At 48.4% G+C, this 22,692-nt stretch overlaps 2 protein-coding genes across 2 annotated transcripts in view; one reads left to right on the forward strand and one right to left on the reverse strand.

Annotated features, from left to right (window-relative positions):
- The window catches only part of LOC146863456 (uncharacterized), a 447,230-nt gene extending 443,907 nt beyond the window's left edge, over positions 1–3,323 (reverse strand). Inside the window, exon 1 of the mRNA XM_085642886.1 lies at positions 1,095–3,323. Coding sequence (XP_085499012.1) covers positions 1,095–3,178 — 2,084 coding nt within the window. The 5' untranslated portion in view covers positions 3,179–3,323. The remainder of the gene's footprint in view (positions 1–1,094) is intronic.
- Positions 1–22,692, forward strand: part of LOC146863455 (dedicator of cytokinesis protein 2-like) — a 2,657,619-nt gene that overhangs the window by 1,740,716 nt on the left and 894,211 nt on the right. The window lies entirely within an intron of this gene.

Consider the following 22,692-nt stretch of genomic DNA (forward strand, 5'->3'; position numbering starts at 1 on the left):
CGAGAAAGCTAAAGACGCACAATTGATGGACGGAATGCAGAACAAATCGAAACATTCCCCCCAGTCAAGAGATCTGGGTTGAATCCATTATTCTTTTGCAATTTCCCATTGGGCATAGGGTGAAGACTGATTTGCATATGGCTGGGTCCAAACTGGAATGGCATGGTGAGCAAAAAAACGATGGATTTAGGCTCAGATCTCTGTACTGGGGGTGAATGTATGACATTGTTCCGCATTCCGTCCATCATTTGTTCTTTTTGCATTAGTGCTATGTCTGGCGCTCCCCTGGCTTTTGTCTATGTATGGGTCTCTGTTGCCTTTTTTCTACGTATAGTGCTCCACTGTCTTAGTGCTATTTATGGCTATATAAATACCACATACATACCTACAATAGTTTAATATAGTTACACTGAAATATGCTTATTCTACTAAGAAAGGCCTGAACACATTGTTTTTTAACCAAATCGTATTAACCAGTGTTTTCCTACCAAGATTTTTCTACAAAGCAACAAACACGAAATGAACCAGGCCATTTGGCGACTGTGGTGACAAGTGACCGACACCGCTGCACCCTTCATGCAGCTGCCAGGCTTGACCACATCACTCCAGTTCTGGTCACTCTTGTCTGGCTGTCCATGGAGGTCTTGGAAACCAGGTGGTATTACCTGGAAAAGCTCCACTCTGAGCACCTAATGGTCTTGTCCATCACCTGGCCAAAACTACCATTGGAATGGCCAACAGCCTCCATCTTGAATTTCCAACCTTGCGAAGCAAAACAGCACTGTATCAGTCTTTCTCGAACTGCCCCAAAAATCTGGAACTAATTGCCACTCGCCAGCAGGAAACACTTCCCACAGTACCATCAACAAAGATCTGCACAACCTCCTTTGTCATTTTCTTGGAACATACACAGCTTCAGTTGAGCTCAGATATTCCACAGAGGACATTAAAGGCCAAATGCTTCCTATGGTGTCCACAGAGAAATGGATCGCATTCCTCGCTTTGGGAGCACGTGCAGATAACTACCATTCTGAAATGCCCACCCACTACTTATGCACTGGGATCTCACATAGGTGAGAGAATATTAGACTCACCCATCTCGCTGGGCTTCCTTCTTCTCCAGATCTTGGATGACGTCCAGAAGAACCTTGATGGTCTGTTGGCTTGTTTCGAGCACCCCTTCCAGGGCCTGGAGCCGGGCAGACACATCCCCCTTATAGTACTGCCTAGCCTGGTTGGGACCTGCATCTCTGTTCACGCTCAGGCACCCTGCCCTTTCCCGGCGTCCCTGAGATAAAAGATCCCTGTCCTCTTTGGCCAAGTCCACTCGGCCCTTGGCAGCGGCTACCAGCTCCAACAAGTCCTGAACCTGACGGAGAGTCTGTGATGGATCCACTGTCAATCCCGCCTCCCCTGCTGGGTTGGCCAATGAGATTGTGGGGTCTGCAGATTCACTTGCAGCCTCTATGTGTGCTGGTGGGGGGTCCCGAGTCCTCACGGTGTAGTATTCCTCAAGCGGATCTTCGATGTGAGACGGGGAACTTGAGCTGAAACTTGGAGCACCAGCATCAGTATGAAGAGAGGGTGAGGACTGAGCTGATAGTTCTTGCTGCTGAACTGGCTCTGATGTGCTAGACAGTGGCTTATTGCTGCTGTCTGTGCTCAGTGCTCCCTCCTCTCTTTGACTCACAGGTCCCAGGTCTTTCTTGACATTGAACAAATGTGGCTGTCGTGGTGTAGCAGAGATATTATCTGGGGTTTGAGTCAATTCTTGCTGGCAAGTTGCAGCAGATATGGCTAAATCAGGGCTGTTGTTGTGTGGGGTGGTGATTGCTTGCCTTGCTGGAGGTGTTGAAGGACTCTCATCAACAGGTGATATGTATGGCACGGCAGGACAGTCGCTCACAGAGCTGTGGTCCTGAGGGTGGGGCATGCCTAGAGTTCTGGCAGAGTTGTGTGGTGGCTCATGAGTCAGTGCAGCGTCTCTGGGAACTGCATCCTGAGATGTCTGGGTGGAAGGCGGAGGTTCCGTACAGTTCTGAACCGTTCCCAGGACCAACGGAAGGATACTCTGCTGAGAACTGCTAGGACAGCTAGACGGCGAATCCTTTGTGAGAGTGGAGGGGGTTTCCGAAGCATGAGTGCCCATTCTTTTGGAGTCTCTACTACAAGTAGACGGCGCATCACAGTCTTTTACTTCAGAACTTGGCTTCACATGTGACACTGCTTCTCCTCTCCTCTCATGTGTAATCCATTGAGGAGATAAGTTTCCATCATCGTTTGAGTCCACCAGGTCCATCTGTACACAATCCTCTAATGGAACGTTTGTGGGGTAGAAAGGGTGAAATTTGGGACTGTTTGGCGGAAGCTTGCTGGGGGAGCGCTCCTTGAGATGAGTTCCATTCTCTGCCTTTCTCTGGCATTGAGCTTCCTCTGGGATCCGGCTGCACAATGGAGCCTGTTGCCATTGGTGGTGTTGCCTCCTTCTGGCATGCTTCTTGGTTTCTGTAAGTGCCTGATGTGGGGAGGGTTGGTGGTTATGGTCAGAGAAACAGGCTGTTGCTGACGGAATACCCCCATTTAGTGCCCTTGAATTACTAGTTTCTCCATTGTAGCTTGACACATGTTTATCATTTGTTCTAACAACTTCCCTCTTTTCTCTGTGGTTGGCGAGAGCTACCAGCAGCTCTTCTTCTCCAAAATCACTGACACTTTTGCTGCGGAACCGGAAGGCAGGGAAGGTTTTTTGGAGGCTCGGTGATGTTTGGATGGCAGTGCTCATAGATGCTTTCTTGGGGTTAGGTAGAGTGAGGGAGCAAGGCCTTGACTGGTACCAGTGTCGGCGACTAGGTTGGGGCAGGACTCTCCCAGCTGATGAGCAATATATGATAGGAGGGGTGATTCTCATTTCAGCATCCACATGGCTTGTAAATGCAGGCTGTGTTTTGAGTGCTGACTTAGGGGGCGGGACATCGGACTGGATCTTCTGCAAGTCCCCATCAGTGCCATCCACTTGGTCCTTGAAACGCACTTGCTGGGTGCGGTTGCGCCTGCGCTTCAAGCGGCTCTCAATGTCAGGTGAATCACGGTTCAGTAGAACTGACCTGACCGTCATGGCTTTATCCTGGTTGATGATGTTACACTGTGCCAGAGAATGTTTGGACTCTTTGCTGACCATACTCTCCTGTGACTGGCCTTTAATGCTCCCAGCTAGCCCCTCTCCTCCCTAAACGCTTCAATAGCACATGTGGTCCAGTGGGATGGAGAGGAGCGCACGACTGGCACATCGTATGACCTTTCACATCATCAGCCCGTGGCCTCTCCAGAGAATCCTAAGTGGGTAACTCATAGACCTCCAGCAGAAACAACTCTCTAAGAGCATAGGACATCGCACCACTATTCTTAAAGCAGGCATGAGCGCAGCCTGTGGACCTGTGCCCTTGACTGTCCTGACCCAGAAACAATTGTCCAGTGGTACAGTGCCCATTCTCCACTGTTGCTCCTTCACTCAGTCTGGATGAAGACTGATAACTCAGTGTAGAGAAAAAAACAAGATCCAGGGGCACATGGGTGTTTGTGGTGAACAACGTGTACACATGTGCTTTTCTGACGGAAGACGTTGTTCACCATGTCAAGATACTTTGGAACGGTTTCATCTGTTTCAAATGAGCTCTCCACTTGTTTATGTGCTCCACGTTATGGGTTGTTCCGCCACCACCTCTCTCTGGTAGAATACTCTTTATAAGCCACGAGTCAACGCACTCAAGTGGTGCTTACTGTTTCAAGAGTTTGTGTTTGCCTGCTGGTACATGGGCCAGGCAGTACACTTGTTGCATGTCCTTGTCTCAATCTGAACAAGCTGTGCTGACACTTAATCTTAATGCACAGAGTCGAATGGCTTGGGAAGCCTCCGATCATCAAAGGGATGTGGATCAGAAATCAGGAGTCTCGCACATTCCATCTCTCCCAGAGACCCCAGGCTGGTTCAATTCATTACTTTTTCTTCTGCAGATCCTGTAGAAGAGATAAAGAAATAAACTACTCAGACTTGGTCAAGCTGGCTGTAAAATAGAGACATATCAAAGACAAATAACATTACATCTAAATGTCCATGTCCTCATTGGACATTTATTATAGGGGCTGATTTAGAGTTTGGCGGATGGGATACTCCATCACAATCGTGCCAGATTTTGCGTCTGCAGTTGGCACTTGTAGTATGTTGGACAGGACATTGTCATTTTTGTTGCAGAGTATTCAATCCTCCAAACTCTAAATAATGCCTTTAGGTCTTTTGGTACCTTAGTGAATCAATCTATCTGGATTTGGACAAATTAGACTGTCTTCAGTACTTCATTTAGAAATATAAACCTTCCACATTTCAGCAATCAGTGAGTGACTGAGTAAATGAGTTCTTTAACTACAGTACCATCTGCAAATTCACTAGTTGTCTGATGTTGAACTAATACTGCAGACTGTTATACTAGACAGTGGAGAGTTAGAACTTCTGAATTCTAAGCAATAAACCCAGACTAAGGGGAACCCACCTCTCACTTGTCTCTTGGTATTCATATGGACGTACATGACATTCCATGCTAAGCTGGGTTATCGGTAGCTGCATTGTCTTTACATTTTTCATGGAAAGCAGTCCAAATGTTTTGTATCTACTCCTAATTCTAGAACACCTCCTGATATTATTTGATGTTACTGTCTCCTTCCAGCAGCAGCTTCCCCATCCTCTTAACTTTATATATACCCTTCGGTGTTATGACTGATGTAAGATGTTTTCATTTTTTTAAAGTTAAGAATTCTGTATTAAAGAGAATTCAAAAACAATACATGAGATAAAATGGATTATAAATAATCCAAACATTATTAGCAGATAATGAATCTAACACCCAAGGTAAGAAATCGAAGAAATAAACATGTAAACTTGAATCCCAAAGCTTGAATTAAAGATAGAAAATATAAGAAAAAACAAACCAGCACATTTTAACTTATATAACAAGTTAAGCTCTTTCCATTAATTGTATAATACACATTTATTTGGTGGGGCACATGCGGAAGTTCTAATGTTCTGAGCACATCTGTTTTCATCAGTAATGCCTACATTTCCCCAGTGTTTCAAATCATTTCTTATTCACCTGACCATGCAGGTCTACGCACACCCTCAACCTTTCCTCTTGTTTCTTTGCTATAATTACAAGTACCAACCCCTATGAACTTTCTAGAACCTCAATCACATCCTCAATGGGACAAATTGGTCAAAGTTGAGCATAAAACCTCTACTATTGCAAAAGGCTCATTTTGAACCTTGTATAGTTTTGAAGTTTGTGTTTTTGTGTTGGAACCTCAACAACTCGCCTCTCAAAGCACATTGGATATTTCTTCTTCCACCCACTCTTGGCTTTATTTTCTTGAATTCCAAGAGTACACAAGAACTGTTTAACATGTTTTAGATCATGCTTGTTTTTAGCTTCCACTTATCTTGCCGGCAAAACAAAAATGACTCATCCCTCACCACAAGCACAGTCGTTTTAGCTTATGTTTTCTTTTAAATTCCAATACTAAGCTAAAGTGCCCTTCAAACTCATTTATTTTTTATCCATATTCCTTTAGTTGAATTTTCAATTCAAGAAAATGGTTTAGGGTTGCTAACAGTTAGCATGTATGGTGATCTGAAGTTCACTATCACAAGAAGTCTCACTCCTTTATCTGAAAACAAATTCTTTCTCATTCTGGTTACTCTCATCTTTCTTGCATTTCATGCACTGTATTTATATATTCTTTCCATTTCTTTTACATACTTGAGCATGATACCACTTTCTTTTTCAATGGTAGAAGTCATTGTGACTGCTGGGCAGTTCTTAGCAACAACAATGTGAAACTTATTTTCACAACAACAACTATTAAGACCTTTGTAGCCCCTCTCACTTCGTTCACCGGGATAGATTTTTTTCAGTTTGTTTCTGTCCTAGTTTGCACTGCTAGTCTGACACTCCACAAGCTAACTCTACCGTTATCTCTGATGTGGGATTCTCTTTGGATCATAACTTTTCCTGCATCTTTCTACTGTTTGTCTTTCCTATTAATTGATCACTTATGTGCTCCACTTGAAACGCTCCCTAATTACACAATTGTTAAATGGTAGCGGCAGTTTTAGTCGATAACCTTTCAAGTATTTGCCCGGCGGTAATCGCCTCTCATACCACTCGATAATTTACCAATGAAAGAGGCAGGCGCCGGAGACTGGAAGGCAGGAAACAAAGTTTTATTCCGTCGGAGCAGAACACATCAGATCAGACAGCAAGGTATCGTCACGAGGTGCTCTAACTGCATCTCTGAGACCTGGTCTCTTATACACCGGTTTATTGCTTTATTACACATAGTACATTCTTGAGATTCTCTTGATGTATGAGAGAACATCCCCTGAAGCCCCGGCTCAGATCCGATCCCACACATAGCTACAGTAGAAGTTCCCACCCTACCCGCAGTAGGAGATGGCTATCGCGCAGCAGGGAATTCCGCCAATTCCCGGGGGTGTGTGCGACCGGCCGGGTCCCAGGGGGTAGGGGCTTTGATCCACTGTAATCCCTTTGATGTGGGGTGTTTCCCTTACAGTAGGGGCAATAAACTGCATCCGCAGGGCTAGGTGATGGCCTGGGACCAGTTCGGACAATGGGGCGCAGAGGAAGGGGGTTATCAAAGAAGAGGCATGACCATGTATGGGATGTCGGTCGGATGTGGTTCCGTAGCAGGGTCGCGCAGAAGGAGAGGGTTTATGGCCCGTGTATGAGAGAGCGGGGTCGGCCGGCGCGCGGGGGATGCTCGCAGCGCCAGGGGAAAGCGCTGGTGATCGAGAATGAGCGGGGAGAGAGTGGGGTGCCAAAAATGGCGGCCGTGCATTCGCTGTGCGTGGCGCTGGGGAGAGGCAAGATGGTGCAGATAATGTTCAGTTTGCAAGCTAAATTTCCACAGTCCTCCCTTTTAACATATCTCGCCAGCTTGCCTAGTTCGGATCTATCCCCATAATACTCCGAACTTCCACCTCATACAGAGCTTTCATTCGCTCTGTTTCAAAGTCCAAAGTCTTAGGGCAGATGCAGTTCATAAAAAGCGAACATAAAGGTGGCAGACACTGAATCCCCAAGCAACATCCACATAGTATCACAATTGGTATGAGGATAAATGAATACAGCCTCCATCCCCAACTTTTAATAGTGTCCCAAAACCAACTCCCCAGTGACCATTCTTCTTGCTCTTGATGGACCTCTGTGGACAGTCTGTGGAGGTGTTCAATTGCTTTGTAGACTGAGGGTGAGTTATCCGGTACGTAGGTACAACAGCTGGACCCAATGATGCGGCATGCTCCTCCACGATCAGCCAGAACCACATCTAGAACGAGGCGGTTCTGAAGAGCCACCAGGCGGACGGCCTGAAGCTCAGCGGTGTTGTTGGCGAGGGCGCCAGCTGTAATGTTCATCGCCGTCTCGACTGCATGGGTTAAGTGGCGGATGGCACGGCTGTTTGCCATTGGACCCCAGAGTGGAACAAGGCCTTTCACTGCGTCCATGAACTGCGCTCCGGCGGAGTCGGCTTGCACAATGTCTTTGGCCCGCTTCTGTCGGTGATGGTTTGCTGGAGCCACATATGTCGGAGGAAGGACAAAGGCGATGTAGCAGGTGCCTCCCCAACCTTTCGGAAGCCAGGTGTAGGCCTTAGTACCGCAGACGAAGTACATATTCGGGGAGGCAACAAAGGAGGGTGGGTCAACTGAGTCCAATGTTCGGGTGATGAGGCAGGAGCTGTGGCCCACCAGCTGCGCCCCCAGGCCTTCGAGGCACACAAATCCAGTGATGTTGATGACGGACAGGGCCACTGTTAGGGTGGCGGCCGTCCGTTTCCGGAGGTAAGAGAAGGTGAGTCTGGCTGGGTTGTTGAACACTTGCATTTCAACTCGTTCTTTGGCAGGGATGTCCATGTGAAAGGAAGTGTTCGATCTCAGAGGGCAGAAGAGGGCAGAGGTTCTTCCAGTTTTGTTCAGCCAGAACCCATGGTAGAAGTGTGACATGGTTCTGCCGGAAGTGGCATTGTCCTTGTAGCTTTCTTGCAGGAGGATTAGCCAGGCGAGGCAGGAACCATGGACAGAAAAAGGTGAAGGGATGAAAGGGATAGAGTGTCCAGTGGCATGTGGTAGCAATCCACAGATCCAGCAATTAGTGGCGTTGGCAGCAAGATTGTGTTGGTGGAGCAACTGCACAAAAGAGTTATTCCAGAACTCCTTACGCCTTTCTCGGAGTTGGGGTGTAAGTGAGATCAGATGGTGTTCTTTCGTGGTGGTAGGTTGAACGGTGGTCAGCAATATCTTATGAGCGGGTGTGCCCTCCTCCATGATCCAGAAGGTGACCACGAGGAGAAGGCAAAAGAGAAGGGTAATGAAAAGTGCGATAGTCTTTAAGCTGTGCATTCGGTCAGTCTTTGGGTTTTTGTAGTGGATCTTCGGACGTCCGGTTGCTTCCATCATCTTCATGTCGGGCGCTTCCATCACCTTCAAGAGACTCGGTAGCGGGCAGAACCACAGACTTCGCTTAGTTTCTCTCCTGGTGGCCTTTGAGGTGACTAGGCTACCGCTCTGAGATTTCTACTTAGCCTGTGGTCTGCTTAGCCGAAGTTCTCTCCTTTCGTCGCAAGTTATACCCTTCCTTGGATGGCACGGTGGGATCAGGGTATCTTACTAACTCGAGTGTCTCTGTATCTGGGCAGCGGTTCAGGGATGGTCGGTCTTTGTCCAGAAGTTCTTCTTGGGCGGTGATGTTGTCCGTGGTTGTCAGGGTCAGTGATACCTTCTTGCAGTGGTGTGCATGCAGCCAATTGCATTTCCCCTCCACTCGAAGAGCTGTTCGGGTGGTGATCAGGACTTGCAGGGGGCCCGTCCACCGGGGCTCCAGACTCTTGGTGCGCTGGAAGTTACGCACTAAGACGAAGTCACCGGGTTGGATGTCGTGTCCGGGGCCCCTGGAAACATCGGGAATGGCGTGCAGCACCTGCTGATGGATAACAGACAACGTTTTAGTTAGGTTATACAAATAGTCAGACATGAGGACGTCCGGGACGTCGTGGATGGATGTTGGTTTTGGTGCAGTCCAAAGGTTCATGGGCCGCCCAAAGACGACCTCGTAGGGGGTTAAGTGGTGTTTGGTGGGGGTGGAACGCATTGATAGCAATGCTAGTGGGAGAGCGTCTGGCCATCTTAGTCCCGTGGTGGCGACTATTTTTGCTATCTTAAGCTTCAATGTGGCATTGTGTCGCTCAACCAGGCCTGCAGATTGGGGATGGAAGACCGCATGGAATTTCTGTTTTACACCCAACCCTTTTAAGATGAGTTGGATAACTTCGGCTACGAAGTGGGGGCCGTTGTCGCTCCACAAAATTCGACAAAGGCCGTATCGGGGGAAGAATTCCTTCAGTAGTACTTTTGCAGTAGTCATAGCGGTGTTGTCGTGGGTTGGATAGGCTTCCACCCACTTGCTGAAGGCACACACAACGACAAGTACGTACTTCAAACCTTGGCACCTTTCTAACTGGACATAGTCCATTTGTAGGACTTCAAAAGGGTGATTGGGGACCCCGAACCCTCCCCGGGGTACAGCAGTTCCTTTCCCAGGGTTGTGTTGGAGGCATACTAGGCATTGTTGGACCAGACGTTTGGCTGAGTCCGGGATCTTGTCGTTGTGCCAGACTTTGGAGACGAGTTCGATCATGGGGGCAGACCCTATGTGTGCGGGGGAGTGTGCCATGGTCAGCATGGGGATCAAGTATGAGTCTGGTAGCAACCATTTGTTCGAGTCTTTAGTCCGCCAGCAACCATCATCGTCCTTCAATCCCACCCGTGCCCATTCAGTTAACTCGTGTGGTGTACTGGCTAATTGGATGTCCCTAATCGTTTCTCCAGCATCCTTCCACTTCTCAGCTTGTGACCTGGTCACGTACATACGGGTCGTGGACCTATTCTCGGCTGTGGTTCGGGCAGTAATGTCAGCTAGTGCATTTCCCTGTCCTATAATGTCTGTCACCTTCTTGTGTGCTTGGCATTTGATCACAGCCAGCCGTATGGGGAGGAGGACCGCTTCGGTCAGGGCAGAGACTAGATCTCCATGCAGGATGGGTGTGCCATGAGAAGTCAAGAATCCCCTCTCTTTCCATAAGAGCCCAAAGTGGTGAACTACCCCGAAGGCGTACTGACTGTCGGTGTAGATGTTTGCGGTTGTCCCTGCTGCCAGGATGCAGGCTCGTGTGAGAGCAATTAGTTCTGCGCCTGTGCGGATCGCTGTGTGATGCGGGCTGTCTCAACAACTGTTCGGGCTGTGGTGACTGCATAGGCAGCTGAGGTGGTGCCATCGGGGAGCTTGATGCATGAGCCATCCACCCACAGTTCTCTGTCAGGGTCTGGGAAGGCAGTATCTCGGAGGTCGACCCTACTCTTGGTCTGTTCGTCGGTGAGGGTCACACAGTCGTGTATAGGGGACGCATTGGGATCAGTGTCAGGGAGAGGTAGTAGAGTAGCTGGATTCAGAGTGGTGCATCGTTTCAATGTGATGTGGGGTGCAAGCAGAGTCAGTTCGTAACCGGTCAGTCGTGCGCTAGTCAGGTGTTGAGTCTTGGTTTGGTTCAGGAGGGTGTCAACCGCATGGGGTACCAATACTGTGAGGGGGTTTGAGAGTACGATCCCCTCGCTTTGTCGGATAGAGATAGCCGCGGCGGCTACTGCTCGAAGGCATGCGGGCAAAGCTCTGGCTACAGGGTCAAGAGTGGCAGAGAAGTAGGCACAAGGGCGTTGTTTAGGGCCTATGGACTGGGTTAGGACAGACAACGAACATCCCTCCCTTTCGTGGGTGTAGAGGGAGAAAGGTTTAGTGTAGTCTGGGGTTCCTAGGACTGGGGCCGAACAGAGGGCGTCTCGTAATTCTTTGAAGGAGGATTGACATTCGGGTGTCCAGGGGAGGGGGAAGGGGACATCTTTAGCCAGCAGGGAAAGCAGAGGTTTTACGATAAGACTGAAGTTTGGCAACCATTGTCGACAAAAGGAGGTGAGGCCTACTAGGGACCGCACTTGCTTCTGAGTTTTGGGAACAGGGGTTTCTAGGATGGTCTGAATTCGGTCAGGGGTAAGCTTCCTCCCGTCTTTGGATAGTAGGTGGCCTAGATACGTTACTTGGGGCTGGCAGAATTGCAATTTCTTTCTGGAGACCTTGTGACCGTTCTCCGCAAGGAAGCGGAGGAGGTGAATGGTGGCTGTGACGGCAAGTGGAGTGGTGTCGGCCGCCAAAAGAATGTCATCGACGTACTGTATCAACACCACTCCATCGGGTAGTTGGACTGCATCTAGCTGTCTCTTGAGGGCTTGGCTATAAATGCTGGGACTCTCAGTGTAGCCTTGGGGTGCCCTACAGAATCTGTATGAACGGGCTTTTAGGGTGAAGCCGAAGAGGTAACGGCTGTCTGGGTGGATGGGGATGGAGAAGAATGCGTTTTTGAGATCAATAACGGTAAAGGTGGTGGCAGTGGATGGAATCAGGGTGAGGATGGTGGTGATGTCAGAGACCACGGGGTACTGGGGTATGACTACTTTGTTAACCTCTCGCAAATCAACAATGAAACGGTAGGCTTTCTCATCTCCCTCGCCTTGCTTCTTTACAATGGGTAGGATAGGGCTGTTGCAAACATTACTGACTACTTCTTCTACCACTCCTGCCTCGACTAGGGACTCGATGATTTCCACCAATGCCTTCTCGCCTTCGGGTGATATCCGATACTGTGGAAGCTTTGGGAGCACTGCGTCCGGTCGGACGGTTATGTGTACTGGGTCAATCACCATGCGCCCTACATCTGAGTCGGTTTTAGCCCATAGATGTGAAGGTAATGTATCGAGTAGGGACATGTCAGCATCGGTTATAGAGAGCATACGCCGTGTGTGACAGGGTCTGGACAGATCTGGGTTATCGTGTAGGATGACTCGAACTCCGTCTGGGGAGCATCTGATGGTAGCTCGAAAATGTTTTAGCAAATCAAGTCCCATAATAGCATCGGGGGTGTTGGAGGAGAGCAGAAAGGTCGTGTCAGTGGTGTTATCTTCTAAGTCAAAGGAGATTGGTGCTGATAAGGGGTTAGTGGAGGGCGTTCCATCGAAGCCTATTGAGGTTACATGTGAGCCAGACAAGGGTGCCCTAGGGATCAGTCGTTTGGATAACGCACTACGTGTCGCCCCAGTGTCTACCAGGAATGGAGATTTTGTGCCCAAGACCTTAGCAGTGACGTAAGGACCTTGCTGGTCAACACGGAGTTCGACTGGATCCCTCCCTTGCCCCTGGCGGTCCTATGCGAAGTCATGGGTGCTTTCGTAGTCGGACTGCTGACACTGGTTTTGTCGGGGGCGATCAAAGGTGTTTGGTCTGCCTGGCCTGACGTTGATTGCGTCGTTCGTGTGCCCTCGTCCCTGTCCTCTATTTCTGGGGTCATATGCTGTGTCTCTGGGATCCCTATTTTTGTTCAGTTCCAGAAGGACCGGGCACTGGGATTTCCAGTGTCCGAACCCTCTACAGAACGCACATTGGTTCCCATCTAAGTCTCTCCGTCCGTTATAGGGTGCAGGTGTATGGTCTCTAGGGGGTAGCTTTCTAGGGGCGGTTGGTTGGTAATTCTCTTTCGGGGGTTCCCTTCCTATGGTCACCCCTTGCAACTGTGCTATCATCACCCTCTCCTTTAGTTCCTTTTTCTTCTTCTCTGACGCCCTATCGTTCTCATTTTTCTGGTTTTCGTAGTATTGGGCCATCTGGAGAATTGCTGCGGGTTTGGAGGCTGCCCAACTACTCTCGCTGGTCTGTAGTTTCTGGGAAACTTCTTGTGACAGACCCTTCACATAATTCTGGACAAAGAGGTGATGTCCGGTTGCGGTGGTCATGTCTTGGCCACTGTAATCGGAAAACACAGTCTCGAATCGGGAGAAGTATTCAGACACATCCTCCTGGGGTTTCTGGCGACAAGCCGTCACTATTGACCAATCTACCTTTCTTTCCGGGATTAGAGTCTTCAACTTAAGTACAATCTTGTCTGGGAGCTCTAATATGGCTTTCGGGGGTTTCTGTCCCGGTTCTCGCTGTTTATCTATGGTATCGAGTTGTACCCAGGTATATCCGAACGGCTCAGCGTGGTCAACTTTCCGGATTTGCTTCCACACATCAGCCGGCAGACATAGCCCAAAGAACAAGTCGATATCTGCTAAAGTCATTATCGTGGAACCTAAGGCTGTACCCAGTTCAGTGTAGAAGGCAGTCGGGTTCTTTCTCAAGTCGGGTAGAGTTTTTCTAAAGGTCAAAATATCTTGCCGGTCCCATGGCTGGTAGACCCAATTATATACAACCCTTCCCTTCGCATCTTGGTGGTTGATGTCGTCATGTGTTCCCTGACCTCATGGGGGGACCCAGTAGGGGGCAGCCTCTTTGATGGGCATCATGGTATCAGCCCTTCCTTCCTGGGGCTTAGTCGCTATGGGGGTTTCTGCTTTGGTGGTCTGCCTGTATTCTCTAAGGTGTCGATAGACCTCGAGTGTACGAGTGAAGAGGTTTGTTACATCGCCCTCTCCTTCTTCCCCAATGTCTACCTTCCTATATAGGGTCGCTAAGCCTTCGGGACCTTTATCGCGGTACCTATCCTCATATGCATTTAGGGCATGATAACAAAGTCGTACGACAAAGTGTCGTTTGCGGCTGTCTGCATACGAGTTATATACGTCTGTTATATACTCCTCACTTTCCTTACGCTCCACTAGAGTCTTTACTATTTTGTCGATTCCTGCTCGTTCATCCTTCGTTAGTCGATTCATTCTGGTGGAATCTTTCTTTCCCATCTCATGGTCATCTAGCGTTATTGCTGATGTTGTGTTCAGCACAGGAGGCTCGGCCGGCGCGGAGGCCGTGAGGACCGAGGCCCCTGTACTGCTTTCGCTCGTGTTCGGGGGTTGTGGGTGTTGCACTACTGACTGGGAGGGTGCATATGGAGGGGGCATGTAAATGATCGGGGGACCTAACAGTAATTCGTCATTCGTTCGCTGCTTGGAGGACAACTCAGGGTAGAGCAAAGAAGGGGTCCTAACAGCGTACTGGCCTGATGTTTCGGGCTCCTGTCTTAGTTTAGTTTCCCTTCTCTCCTTTATTTCTTCTTCTAACTTTCTAGCGGCAAGGTGAGCTGCCTTTCGTAATTCTTTTTCTGCTTTTACTTCTTCCCTCTTTTTCCGTTGCGTTGCTTCTTTGCGCCACATGCCGATACTGTCAAGCATAGTAGGCGTCGTCTTATTGCTACGCAGAGCTATTTCTAGCACTTCTATCTTATGGTCGTCGAAGGATCCCATCAGTGGCCACTGACTCTCGGGGTCCTTGTACATTTATGCCATAGCTTGGTATAAGCTACGGCGACTAGTCCATATTTAGTGAACATGTCCTTATTAGGGGTGCCCTCCAGTGGAGCCGGATGGTTCACCTCTAATAAGCGGTCCGGGCAGAACCAACTACCAATCAGTGGGGAGAAGATAGGCATGACGGGTTTCAACGGGGACAAAAGTCAGCACTACCTATCTTTTCACTGCTTGCAAAGACTAGACAGAATATCTCTATTCCTCGTTATTTGTAAGCAGAGAATATCTCCAAAAGAACCAATATCGAACAACTAGTGTTCGGACAATCAATCAATCAATCAATGGGGAGATAAAGATAGGCACGACGGGTTTCAACGGGGACAAAAGTCTGCGTTACCTACCCTTCACTATTTGCAAAGACTAGACAGAATATTCCTATTCTACGTTATTTGCAAACAGAGAATATCTCAAAGAGCACTATTCTTCAAAACAATCAATGTTCGGACAATCAATCAGTGGGGAGATAAAGATAGGCACGACGGGTTTCAACGGGGACAAAAGTCTGCGTTACCTACCCTTCACTATCTGCAAAGGGAGAGAGAGAGAGAGAGTATTTCTACTCCTCCCCGTTTGTAGACAGCGAATATCTCAAAGAGAACAATCAATGAGCACAATCAATGAGCAATACTAGTATTCCAAAGCTTCAGACAATCAATCAATTATTTCGCAATTTGTCGTGTATCACGACCTTACCCGGACCGCGTGGACAGTTTCTCGTCTTCCGCCTCCAGCGCCCGATCGTCCTCTACTCTCCGTATTTGCCGCGGCACTCCTGATGGTTCCCAGTCAGGACCGAAGATCACTCGAGAGAGGTCTGTTCGGAACCAGTGAAGTTCGGATGATCGGCTGCCAGACGAGGGTCTATTGGGCAGGAGCTCTCCCGATCGTTGCAGTCGTTCACTCTGTCGTCGGGACCTCTCCCACTGGATCCACGTGTCGCTGATGGGCCCCACGTTTGGGACGCCAATTGTTAAATGGTAGCGGCAGTTTTAGTCGATAACCTTTCAAGTATTTGCCTGGCGGTAATCGCCTCTCATACCACTCGATAATTTACCAATGAAAGAGGCAGGCGCCGGAGACTGGAAGGCAGGAAACAAAGTTTTATTCCGTCGGAGCAGAACACATCAGATCAGACAGCAAGGTATCGTCACGAGGTGCTCTAACTGCATCTCTGAGACCTGGTCTCTTATACACCGGTTTATTGCTTTATTACACATAGTACATTCTTGAGATTCTCTTGATGTATGAGAGAACATCCCCTGAAGCCCCGGCTCAGATCCGATCCCACACATAGCTACAGTAGAAGTTCCCACCCTACCCGCAGTAGGAGATGGCTATCGCGCAGCAGGGAATTCCGCCAATTCCCGGGGGTGTGTGCGACCGGCCGGGTCTCAGGGGGTAGGGGCTTTGATCCACTGTAATCCCTTTGATGTGGGGTGTTTCCCTTACAGTAGGGGCAATAAACTGCATCCGCAGGGCTAGGTGATGGCCTGGGACCAGTTCGGACAATGGGGCGCAGAGGAAGGGGGTTATCAAAGAAGAGGCATGACCATGTATGGGATGTCGGTCGAATGTGGTTCCGTAGCAGGGTCGCGCAAAAGGAGAGGGTTTATGGCCCGTGTATGAGAGAGCGGGGGCGGCCGGCGCGCGGGGGATGCTCGCAGCTCCAGGGGAAAGCGCTGGTGATCGAGAATGAGCGGGGAGAGAGTGGGGTGCTAAAAATGGCGGCCGTGCATTCGCTGTGCGTGGCGCTGGGGAGAGGCAAGATGGCGCAGATAATGTTCAGTTTGCAAGCTAAATTTCCACACATTGTTACAAATGCCCTGAATGCTGTAACAAAATTCATCATAATATTCCTTAGAAATTCTGCTCTGTGGCTAAATGTTTAGCTCCTAGTTAACAATCTAATGCTGGTGACATATCCATGGCCCTGGGATCCACTGTTTAATGGTCACAGCGGTAACTGTTTATATCCTCTGTGTCCTTCTGCTCCCACGTTGACATGCAGAAGTGACTGTGGCATGGTGGATTCAGGTGTTGTAACGCCATTTCTGATTGTCTTCATCACCTGATGTAAGGCTCATGAACCCCATGGGACAACCCTGGTGCTTGGTTGTAGAGGGAATGTACAAACACCTAAACACATATTTACTGCCCTGCATTTATTATCGCCATCTTTTTGATCACAAAGACGCCCTTTGCCTAACTCTTACTGAAAAATGTATTTCAGTGATTAGTTATGGCATTGGTTGCCAGATCACGTAAAAGGGAGCGCGGTTATGGTCTGCGTTAGGCATGCCCCCAAGAGCGTGCTGGGTGCAGGCTGTGGCTGTGCACCCTGTTACAAAAAACATTAATTTGTGCCTACACTTGAGACAGCACAATGCTGGAAGACAGAACAGAGGTGTCTAACTGCTAGTTGGTCTTTCACGTCATGAGGTCCAGTCATATTTAGAAGAGGGGGCAGGGACCCCCTCCTCCGAAGGAGGGTTGGGTGTGTGACTTCATCGGCTGGTGTGAGAAGTCCTGGGAATCCCTGTGATTGCAGGATCTGGGCCAGGAGCACAGAGATTGGGCACAGGTTCCTATGTATGGCACAGTCGTTGCACCTTCTGAAAGCCCATAAGAATGGGCGATTGGTAATAGTCGTTTTTGATGTATATTGCATTAATAATTAACTGTTGTTGTGGTCATGTCTAAATTAGAGAGACAGTGCCACCTTGTGGCAGACTGTAAAAGTGACAGTGTTGACAATTAAGTGCCTGTGCCGAGCACTGGAAATCACTGGCTCAAATTAAGTACTGTTGGCTGTAGCAGTGACTACATCTGCTTAATAGAAACTGTATTGTTTGGATTTAAGTACTCACTAATGAAGAAAATTATGAAAAGTTTGTGGGATCATGGTAGATTTATAGACTGAAAATTAAGACATTTAACTGTTAATAATTGGTATTGGTGTTAACCTCCAATTATTATTGATTTTATTATGAACTGTGTGACTAGATTCAGTTACTCCTTCTCATCATTAGCAAGGTTTGATTAATTATTACTTGTAAGGACCTATTGCACTTAAAGACATATGGGACCCTCTTAAAGAATAATTATTGTTCACCCAATGGAAGTTACAAGGATCCAAGGGCCACCATGGGGGAGGAGATATGGACATAGGATGGGGCACCTGATGGGTGAAGACAAGGAATATACACAGCGGGGGGAAGACAAGATTAGGTATAGAGTACTTTCAATGCGAAGGGTCGAAGTAAGATACATGTGAGAACGGTTTGAGAAACATGTATGAGACCGAGGAACAAACATTTACATGTATGTTATAAATTGAGGAATCCATTTGAATGTATGACAAAATATGGTATATGTTGCTATCATATATGGAGAGATGGAAATGTAACTGCTCTATACTGGAAACAGCAAACCTTTGATGTATATATGTGATGCAAGTGTATATTTCTGCTGGTGTACCCATGTTAAAGTGCATGATAAATGCTTAATAAAGAAAATAAAAAAAATTAAAAAGGATCTATTGCAGTTGGCGAGCATAGAGGTCACTGTTTTGTTTAAACACGTCATTAGGTGTGGCTTGGCGACAGCATTGGCCGTCTGGCCACGCTCATGTAATGACAAAAGCCCTAAATAATAAAAAGCAACATAAAGATACATATGGAGGGGGTTTAGGTTAGCTCTTTTCGGTCACTGGTCTGTTCTGTAGTCATTCACACCTTGCTTCTGCCCACTGCAGCATGCAGGATGGAGCAATGGGCCAGTCCAGTTCATCCACTGGCTGCCTTGTCCAGTGAGTGGCAGTATTTTTGTCCAATCACATATGTCAATCCGCCTTCAAAAAAATGCACTTCTTCTTCTTGCACTAATCAAAAAATAAATATCTCACTAGCTTGCCAAGGCACAACCTGTTGGATTTACCATTGCTTGTTTTTCCCTGAATGCACGGCAACCTCTTGAAAATAACATTTTTCTATTTGCTTCATTTTATGATGTATCCGAAAGAGTGAACAGTGCGTTATATTTATTTTACCGAACAGGAAGTCTAATGTCCCAGTGGAAGCTGCCGAGAGAGCATGGCGGCGCTCTCTCTCCTCTTGTCTTTACACTGCTTTTGTCGCCAGAGTTACAAATGTAATGCCGGGGATGGGATGGGACAAGCCAAGGGTCGCAGCTGCAACCCCTTCTAACCTTCTGCCTACACAATACAACATGGTTCGGCCCCACACAGATGGCATCACAGAATTACCCCAAAAATGGCATTGGACCTGAACACAATGTAAATGACGCCACCATTCCAGGGATTTCGGGAGTTTTACGTTATGCCTCTTATGCAAAATTCCTAAAATCATGCCAATCGCGCCATTACACGGTGTCACCAAATCATGCCATCATATGCAGATTTTTTTTTGCATGGGAGCCAAGCAACAACGCGCACACCCAGAACAGGCGCAGCGGTTTCTTGCAACAATTGTGTTTTTTGAAATATTTTGCAGCACAAAATGCACCTTTCAGTAAAACATTAACACAAAGACATATTTTGCGCTAAGATATAGTGCTAAATTGCACCTTTGCTTTTTGCATAACTACACATATTTTTCCCAAATTGTTGCATAATTGCATGAAAGCAAATTATGGTACATTTTGCACACCCCTAAATGGAACCCGACACTGCACACGTGCATGCAAAGAGCTGCAAACGAGCAGGGTCTGCACCGGCCCTACCCATGACCTCCATGACATCAACTGCCGCGGAGCTGGTAACTTTCACCAGGGGGTTATTCAGCCCCTATCATCGGCCAGTTCACAGGAGCCTGAGGGGCATATTATCAAGGGTGTAATCGCTGCTTTTTCGGCACATAGCGCCGAAAAAGCGGCAATTTTTTTATCATTCTTTCAACAAGGACACGCTAAAAAGCGTTAGCGCGTGTTTCCTTGCTACTTTGCATGTCAGCAATTAATATCGCTAATGACATGCAAAGTAGGCGTTTCCGTCCATAACTCCATGTCAATTCACGCTGACCCAGCTTCGCGCTATTTACAACCCTGCAGCAGACCCGCGAAGTGATTTTAAAAAGGCGCTAACCGCGTTTATCGCTGGAATTTAACATCTGCTTTTTATTTGACTTAGCTATACTAATAATGGGAAGTGGATTGCATGTTTAGGTCCACACTCCCCTGAGGTGGATTTTATGTTTAGATCCACACTCCCCTGAGGTGGATTGTATGTTTAGGTCCACACTCCCCTGAGGTGGATTGTATGTTTAGATCCACACTCCCCTGAGGTGGATTGGATGTTTCGGTCCACACTCCCCTGAGGTGGATTGGATGTTTAGGTCCACACTCCCCTGAGGTGGATTGGATGTTTAGGTCCACACTCTCCTGAGGTGGATTGGATGTTTAGGTCCACACTCCCCTGGGGTGGATTGGATGTTTAGGTCCACACTCCCCTGAGGTGGATTGTATGTTTAGGTCCACACTCCCCTGAGGTGGATTGTATGTTTAGGTCCACACTCCCCTAGCAGCAAGCAGCCCCATAGCGCTGTGAAATCTTCGCTGGATTTCACACGCTGTTTCTCATTTTCATCCTCTATCCCTGGAATTAAATCGCTCAGCGCTGTTTATCGCTCTTCTTTGATCATATGCCCCCGGATGTGCAGAGGAAGTAGTGCTGTGGCGGAACTCTTTTACATACTCCTAGAGGCCTCTGAGTATCGCCCCTCAAATGTCCCGCTCCCTCTCAGTGAAAGTGTAAAGAGGACACAGTCCTTTCCAATTGTACTAAATATATATCCATCTTCCATGGATATTGACACGTTTGTATTTCTGTTTTACACGTTTTGGGGCAGTTCCTACGGCGTGTAAGTGAACATAGAAGAGTCCTACGGGAATATTACAGAGGTTCTATCTTACATACCCCAGGATGCCCTTGTGACTAGGCCCGCCATCTTGTAAGGGAGCGCCATTGCTCAGCGCCGTTCTGGGCGGTCAGCGCTGCTTCGCGGCAGCGACAATCCATGCTCGCAGAGGGTCTAGAATGGACGGAGTGGGAACACTGATCCAGGCGTCGGAGGACGTCATGTCAAGCGCATGGGACGCGGCAGCTGATTGCAGCAGCATCAGCACCAGGCGCTGGTCCCTCCCGCAGCATCCTTCCTCCCTCCCAGAGAAGGATGTGGTGCTCAGCCTTGGTCCCTGGACACAGCCTCTCCCAGCAGGCGCACGTGGCTTACGTTGTCTCAGGTGACCTCACGGCTACCCATGCTGACTCAGCATGAAGAGAAATGAAGACGCAGGAAGATGCGATCTCCGTGCACACGAGCGGTCTGAAGGCTCCTGCACATGAGGCGTGGGGGGTTACGTATGCCTGCAGGTGCGCGGGCTTCCACGGGGCTCCTTGGTTTGGCGATGGGGAGGGAGCCAGGTAGGCCATGAGGCGGGAGACTGAACCTTCGAAAATTGTAGAGAGATGTAGCTGTACTCCGAAAATGGCGGGAGGAGTCACAAGGGAGACGTTTTCAGCAAACCTTAAACACATATTTCAGTGAGTCCAGAATGTTGTCACGTGGATCGCTGGCCTGTTCAGCATCTGTTTTCTACACATGGCTTCCCAGATCGCTCCCTCGAGGCCGCGTGCTCTAACAAGTGTCACTATCTTTAAAACAAAATGAGCCTAAGTAGCCTACTGGGGGTGGCTCTGTGGGCCAGCATCCGCTCCCAGGCTTACCTTTGACTCCCTGCAGGGCCAACTCAGTCTTTCATTCTTTGAGGTTGATAAAATGACTACAGTTTGCTTGATTAGGAGTAACACCCACGTTTTGAAACATGTGGTCCATTCGGCGCCCATCAACAAAAGCGGTGTATGCCGGGCACTGGGACAAGGCTGTGGCTTATTGCAGCCCCCGCCAGCCTGACCCGCTACAGGCGAAGCTGTCCGAAGTGTTGTTGTTTATATTGTCGCTGGCCCAGCAAGGACTTGCACTGGGCACTATTAAAGGCTATTCGTTGGCTCTTTCAACTCTCTTTCACTTGCCGGATCAGCCTGCCCTATTTAAATAACCTGCTGTGCTTGGATTTCTTAAAGGTTTATAGCATACGTTTTTCCTAAAGTCCGGTGCGACGCCGCAGTGGACTTGAATGCGGTTCTCACTTTTCTAAGATGGATCCAATCAGATCCAACGCGTTAGCATGAGCAGTGCCTGTCATGGATGTCTGTCAAGCTGCTGAGTGGGCATCAGTGCCCGCAGCACTATTGCCTTGGCAGTCTGGTCCGTCGCGGTGGACATTCTGCCCTTTCGGTCCAGCAGGGCCTTATGTTCTGCGTCATTCTACAGACCCACGGGTGCTTTGGAATGTATACACATGGCGAGGAATCCGTGGTTAGAGGTATCCATCACAGGGCACGAGTCGGGGTACACGCGGGTGAACGGCGTCCACGCACTATTTTCACGGGGTGAACGCCGTCCACCCTGCCAAGAAGTTGGGCCCCACTGAATAATGTGCTGAACTCGTCCCGTTGTAATTTCCAAACACCGGGAGACTTTCAGCAGCGCCTGCACGTTGTCTGCTTTCGATCCGCAACAACGTGCAGGCTGGGACAGGCTTTCTTATTTAAGACTCCTGCTGGGCCCATAACAAAGGCCCTATCTGAGGGGTCACCTGGCCTCCTTTTGTTCCAGTCTCCTGGCTGGCAGCAGTCAGGAGCCTCACACTTACATCCAAATGAAGCAGAGGGGAAACAAAGGCTCACACCCTGTAAGCTCTTCACACATCCTTAAGAGAGGCAGCTTTTCGCTTTATTCAGCCCCTGGTCAGGAGATATGTATGCACTGTAAGAATGTCAGATGTCTTGGTCTTTCCCAGAATTTAAACAAAGCAAATTGCATTTATCTGGAGCTTACTACACCTGAGGACGCGTTGAAATAATTGAAGGACCACTATTTCTTCTCATGTAGCGCTACTCATCTCAATGCAAGGTGTCAGAGCGCTTTACATGAACATGTGCATATTACATGTACAATAAATTATATAAGTTTGTAAATGAATGTCCAGGATGTGTTGCATAAAATTGGGGGATTGCAAGGTGTAGAAGTCACACATCATCTTCCATAGCTCACTGTGCTATTATCTTCACACTGCGATAGACCTGCTAAAAATATATGTGAGGGCTTTAGATCTGATGCCACTTCCTGTAACGCCGTGGCTTGCGATGC

Source organism: Triturus cristatus, chromosome 2_2, assembly GCF_964204655.1.
Source record: "Triturus cristatus chromosome 2_2, aTriCri1.1, whole genome shotgun sequence".
Lineage (NCBI taxonomy): Eukaryota > Metazoa > Chordata > Amphibia > Caudata > Salamandridae > Triturus > Triturus cristatus.